General features: G+C 35.2%; 1 protein-coding gene across 1 annotated transcript; it reads left to right on the forward strand.

Annotated features, from left to right (window-relative positions):
* The first annotated feature begins 13 nt into the window (after positions 1-13).
* LOC105119831 (ATP-dependent 6-phosphofructokinase 3-like) lies at positions 14-6,094 on the forward strand. The gene is made up of 14 exons (XM_011018025.1): positions 14-284; positions 442-624; positions 730-776; positions 919-958; positions 1,147-1,209; positions 1,306-1,443; positions 1,915-2,073; positions 2,174-2,227; positions 2,555-2,623; positions 2,738-2,867; positions 4,379-4,632; positions 4,798-4,846; positions 4,959-5,113; positions 5,550-6,094. Exons 2-14 carry the CDS (start codon positions 523-525, stop codon positions 5,742-5,744), a joined length of 1,455 nt encoding a protein of 484 aa, XP_011016327.1. The 5' UTR covers positions 14-284; positions 442-522; the 3' UTR covers positions 5,745-6,094.
* Positions 6,095-6,847: the final 753 nt, after the last annotated feature.

Below are 6,847 nucleotides of genomic sequence, written 5' to 3' on the forward strand. Positions count from 1 at the left end.
AAAACACAAAATTAGTTTTGGCTTTGCGCTGGTCTTCACGGTCTGGTAAGGAACCCAAACGGTTTTCTTGTGAGTCCAATCCAATTTCTGTATAAATAATTTATTACCAGAAAAGAGGAAAAGTCCGTCTAGAGAGAGAGAGAGACTAAAACCACTGCTGCAAGTGGAAAGGTAATTGGTCGGTTGCCACCTGTTTGTTTTAGTTTTGGTTCAAAAACCAGCAACACGAAGAGTCCACATAAAAAAAAGCTTGGTCCTCCTTGCGCGGAGCACACCTTCCTCAGGTATACAAGGGTCAACGTTGTCTGTGTGCTGCAGCGGTGTCTCGAGAACCCTAAACCTCTATATTTGTTAACTGGTTTACTGCTTGGGTCTGTCTTTATTTGGATTCGATATATACTCTCGCTCCTAAATCATCATCTTTCACTTGAAATTCGCCAGGAAGTCCTCTTCGCTTCGTTTCTACTGCTTCCCCTTCCTTTCGATCTTCATCAACTTGTACATCTTTCGATCTTCATCGCCATGGAATCAAATGGTATCTCCGAGCAGAAGATCGTCACCGGTGATTTTGGTTACATTCTTCAAGACGTTCCTCATTTAACCGATTACATTCCTGATCTCCCGGTATGCTCTTTTTTTTTTTCATCAATTGATTGATTGATTGATTATTCTGTTAAAAGCAAGAAATAATAAAAAAAAAAAATAAATTTATTTGGGTGGGTGGCGCAGACTTATTCCAATCCTCTACAAGACAATCCTGCTTACTCCGTTGTCAAGTAATTTCATTTATCTCTCTTCTCTTTTTCTTTTTTTTTTTCTCTGGAACTTCCCCTTTGAGAATAGAGGGAGGTTAATGGCCTTGAGCAATAATAATTAATTTCACCCGAGTGATTTTTTACATATATATATATTTTACAGGCAGTATTTTGTCCACGTCGATGACTCTGTTCCAGAAAAGGTAAGCAATCCTTTTTTTTTTAGTTTATCACATTCTAGATAGTCAAGACAAAGACCAAACTAGATTTCATTAATTAGAATGCAAAAATTCAAAGGTTTCTCGAGTTAAATGTATGGTCTGTAGTTGACGATTTTGATACTTTAATGAACATACTTGTGATGTTAATTCTGTCTTTCCATCTCTTATAGATTGTGGTTCACAAGGATAGCCCCAGAGGGATACATTTCCGCCGTGCTGGACCCCGTCAAAAGGTATGTTTTCATAGCCATCAAGCTTGTTGAATGTTTTTTTTTTTTAAAAAAAAATTACGTGCTTCTGCATTTACACGTTTCTTGGATATATCTCAGATCTATTTTGAGCCAGATGAAGTTCGTGCTTGCATTGTCACATGTGGGGGTCTCTGCCCGGGACTCAATACCGTAATTAGAGAAATAGTGTACAGCTTGTACCATATGTATGGCGTGACTAGAGTGCTGGGGATAGATGTGAGTAATTATTAAAGATCTGCTCCTCTGTATTCCTTTTCTGCCCGTGTCTTCTTATCTCTCTTCTTCTTGTTTGTCGTTCTAGAAATGTTTTTTTCCTTTTTTTTTCACTCGTGAAACTGCAATTTTAGTTTAAGTGATTTCACATGAACATATGTTAAAAACTTAACTATGGACCCTGATATAAAAAAATGTCGAACATATCTTGACTGGAAACCGAAAAGCATATACTGTCTGACCTAAACCTACATGCTGCCTTTCCCTGGTTCATTAGACTAGCTAAACTATAGTGCCGTAATCTCATTGTAATTTTAAGGTTTTGGGATTTTGTTTTCCTCTATTTTTTTAGTTTTATCTTTATTGTTTGTGAACAACAGTATTGCAGTTCCATCGAGCGAGTAGGCTGATTAAATGCTCTTTTCTCCCTACATAACCACTGGATAATAACTGATAAAGTAATGGAATCTACAGGGTGGTTACAGGGGTTTTTATGCTCGAAACACGATTCCTCTGACACCTAAGGTTGTGAATGACATTCATAAACGTGGTGGAACCATCCTTGGGACATCACGAGGTGGCCATGATACTTCAAAAATTGTCCACAGCATTCAGGACCGGGGCATTAACCAGGTGAGTGGAAGATTTAACTTGCTAGCCAGTTTCTCTTAAGTCAGAAGTTATTCACCTTTCCAAAGAGCAAATATTTATCTGTATTTTTCTTGGCAACCAGGTTTACATTATTGGAGGAGATGGAACTCAGAAAGGGGCATCGGTGATTTTTGAGGTAATATGCTTTTTTACAAATTGAGAACTGGGCTTTAGTTGCATCTGGACATTGATGCATAAAAGTGCTCTATAGTCTACAGCTTTGTTTCTTTTACGGATCTTGTTGATCATAATTTGGAGTGAAATAAAAGAGAAAAGAGAGGAATGTACGGCATGTGCAGAGTTATAAAAGATAAATTTTAACAAAACAAAATATGCAATGGTATCTAAATAAGGAAAATTTGGTAGGGGACTATCATCGACCATGTTTAAAATTGCTTGATTGAAACTATAGTTGATTCCCTCTTCTTTTCTTTCCATAAATTTTAACTCTTCAATCTTGCAGGAAGTTAGAAGGCGGGGTCTCAAAGTCGTAGTTGCTGGAATTCCCAAAACCATTGATAATGACATTCCGGTACTTTTTATGGATATTCTTATTTATATGATGTATCATACACTACAAAGCTGCAATACAACACCCATTATAATTCAACATTAACACATTTTAATATTGTTTTACATGAGGTAGGTTATTGACAGGTCCTTTGGCTTTGACACTGCTGTTGAGGAGGCTCAACGTGCTATTAATGCGGCACATGTTGAGGCTGAAAGTGTCGAGAATGGTATTGGTCTTGTGAAGTTGATGGGTCGTTACAGTGGTATGCTTCAAATCATATCCTGAAATCTTATTTAATATTACTTCCAGTCTTAATTTAATGTGTATAATCAATCTCGAATTACTTAGTAGATTACAAAGAGGTCTACAACACTGCATTATTGACTCAATTTCTTGCAGGAAATGAAAAAGGGAAATTCTAGCTCTTATGATTGGATTTATAATTCTTTTCAACATTAAGCTCAATAAATATCTGAGCCAAACAATAAAGGAAACAGACACATAACAAAATAGAGAAGCTATCTCATAAAAATTGATCTATTAAAATCGATAGATATATATTACTTGACTTGGAATGTTCAACAAGGGTAAGTAGGCACCAAAATCACAAAATAAGATATTTTTTTTAGTGATAAAACAAAAAAGAAAACTTAAAAAGCCAACGGGAATAGGAAAACATGCTAAAATAGTTAATTGTGTAAATAACAAACATTATTAACATTATGACAAGCTGTCCGCAGGTTGAAGAAAATATTATAGAAACACCTTTTCTACCAGAAACACTTCATTTATACCCAAATTATCCATAGAAGATTTAAATTTATCTTTTGCATATACATAGATATTTTATTACTCTAATATTATGATTTCAGGATTAGTTTTTTTTTGGTAAGTTATTTCAGGATTAGTTAGCAAGAAAGATTGTGTTGGAAAATTAAATAGTCTATTGAGGTAAAATACAATGATTTCTTTTCAACTAAATAATTCATTATTTTTCTTATGTATCTATATATTTAATGTGTTTAAAGAAAACCCATTAAGCTTCACACATATATTTGCAAAACATTTGGGGTAGCAAGCGATCTGAAAAGTTATATTTGCAGGACTTAATTAACTTCTTAATGTTACCCTTCTAGTTTTCAAAAAGCTCTAATGTTATCCCAATCCATTGAAAAGCCTATTTTTTAAATTTGATTTTTGAGATTTTGAAGTGTTTTAACTGTTTTGGTGAGATACTATGACATGTATGGTATTGCGTGGAAAGTATGAGAGAATAGTAAGGAAAAAAGAAAAAAGTGAAACAGTGAGCCTTATGTTAGTTATCTAGGAGCAAAGGGCAAAACTGAGACTTAAAAAAATATAGGGTTAATGTTGGCAAATTTTAAAATTATGGGGTGAAAATGAATTTTCATAAATCTATTAGGCAAAAATATAGTTTACTCAAAAATTAATTAGGCCCATGTACCAGATATGCATTTTTCTTGTCAATGCAGAGTATCATTTTTCATTATTATTATTTCAATACATTAATTCAGGTTATCATGCCTCTTAAAGTACTCTCCTAGATACTACCTCTAGTGAGTGTTACGATGATTTTGTTGCTTTGCTGCATTTGAAATGCGTATTTTTCCTGCTGTTGGACTTCCCATTCTATTATTTGTGTTTCAAGCTTCTGCTTTAACTTTACCTTGTCCTTTCTTTCATTGAAGCAAGGCTATTATGGTTTTTCATTTTTTTTTTCCATTTATTAATCAAATTGAATTTGACGTGCAGGGTTTATTGCTATGTATGCTACTCTTGCAAGCCGAGATGTGGATTGTTGCTTGATTCCAGAGTCCCCTTTTTATTTAGACGGGAAAGGTGGACTTTATGAGTACATAGAGAAACAACTGAAAGAAAATGGGCACATGGTTATTGTGATAGCTGAAGGTGCAGGCCAGGAGCTGCTTTCTGAAAGCATGCAACAAGATGCTTCAGGAAATAAGCTTCTTCAAGATGTTGGGCTGTGGATATCACAGGGGATCAAGGTTCTGAATCTAACTCAAACTGTTCTCCCTCGAGAATTATATATTATCCCAGGAACATGTCATACCATACAGGGACTCAAAACTCCCTTTTTCAATCAATTCATATTCAACATCAAAAGAGACTTGTATTCTGCTAAATTATTTCTCTTCTTTTCTTTACTGCAGGACTATTTTTCAAAGCAGAAGAAGATGACTATAAACCTCAAATATATAGGTTAGAATTACACATTTTAAGAGATGTTTTTGTTTTATAATTAAGCTTTTTGGCTTACAAAGCTTGTTATTGACTATCATAATAAAATCCTGTAATTTGTTTCTCCTGGCAGATCCTACATATATGATCCGTGCTGTACCAGGCAATGCATCTGACAATGTTTACTGCACACTTCTGGCTCAAAGTGTTGTGCATGGAGCAATGGCTGGTTATACAGGCTACACTAGTGGTCTTGTTAATGGCAGACAAACATACATACCCTTCTATGTGAGTTATTCTCTTGCTTATGATAGAACTGCTTCTTCCTTTTTTCCCTTCAGAATAGTAGCACTTGAATTGACAGGATCATTCTTGTTTGTCTAGAGAGAATCAAAGGCATTATGATAGAGTTAAATATAAAACAAATTACACCTAATGGCTTAAGTTTTTTAGTTGAGATGGTTTTTTAAAACAAGCATTCTAAACATATCTAATTTGTTCCATGCGATCTTTCATCAAATAATTATTGTAATGTGGTATCTTTTTTGTTACCATATCTATTTTGGTTGAGATACACAAGGTTGTAGGGCTCGATAACATATTATTCATTTCACAATCCACATCTCATGTAGATATGTTGACCGTTAAATTGTGTTACTTTCTTATGTGAGATGTGCAAGTTCCATGACACTGGGAATAATGTATGTTTGGTGCTGTCCTGCAGCGGATCAATGAAAAACAGCACAAGGTGGTTATAACAGATAGGATGTGGGCTAGGCTCTTATCGTCAACAAATCAGCCCAGCTTTATTAGTAATAAAGAGGTCTTCGAAGATAGAAAGGAGCATATCTCTGGAGAAAAGAAAAACGAAGAACCAGCAACCCAGTTGGATGATGAGAATTGTGCTGATTTTCCTTGATCCCGATTAAAACCCTAATTATGAATTCATTGCCTAGCCTACAGTTGTGTACTCTCCTTGTGTTGCTACACGCTTTTAGTTCTGTTGCATTAGTCGTATTCCAAGGTCAATTTCTGCCCTCGTTTTATGTAAGTTTATTAGGAAAAGGCAGTCATTCTGCCCAGAGAAAAATAATTTATACCTGTGAGTGACACGGTAAAAGTTAACTCGTGCTGAACTGCGGATTGCATGTCTGGCATGTATTTTAAGCGTGTATTCACTTTAGTTTATGCCCTCCATTCTTTTTATGGATGGATATGAGCATCATTGATTTCCATTAATACCAGTTCCCTTGTGAATTTTATGAAATTCAATCCCCGCTACCCCCTGAAAATGGGAAGCAACATAATGCTGAAAGGCCTTACTGAATGTTTTGGTGCATGTGATCGATATGGTCCTCCCCACAAGGTAAGAAATCGAAAGACAAACTTGGTCGTTAATTTTAGGTAATTTTAGTCCTGTAAGATTAGTCGGAAAGATTATTACATGGTGGTCAAAAAACATCTATGATAATCACAGTGAACCTTGATGCGTCAAAAAAAGGGGAAAATTATCCGGTTTTGTTAACAATGAAGCTAAGAAAAAAGAGGATTAGCTCGAGAACATGCAGGCGATGGTGATGAACCAGTGCAATAACATCGACCACTGGATATTTAAGCCAATGACACGGTGTATTTTCCGATAGAGAAGAGTCATGGTCTCCCCTTCACGTTCTCTTATCGTTGCAATGAGGTTTACAAAGTAGTTGCACTTTGCAGTTATTTTTTAAATAATTTTTAATATTAAAATAATTTAAAATACATTAAATTTTAATAAAAAAATTTAATTTTTAAAAAATTTAATTTACATCGTGTTTTCAAATATGCTTAAAGACAGCTCTCTCCTTTCACTGTTTGTTGATAAAATCCTGTTCAGGTTCCTTACTTTTACAGGCGGTGCGTGAGAAACGCCGGTCATTGACTCGGATGGCTCGGCCAGGCTGTAAGCTGCCACCCTCCGAACAAAGTTTATGATTATTAGCATCCTATAGACGACGGTTCCGTGGTTGTTTAATATAACGGAAT

This window comes from Populus euphratica, unplaced genomic scaffold (assembly GCF_000495115.2).
Source record: "Populus euphratica unplaced genomic scaffold, PopEup_1.0 scaffold3676.1, whole genome shotgun sequence".
Taxonomy (NCBI): Eukaryota; Viridiplantae; Streptophyta; class Magnoliopsida; order Malpighiales; family Salicaceae; genus Populus; species Populus euphratica.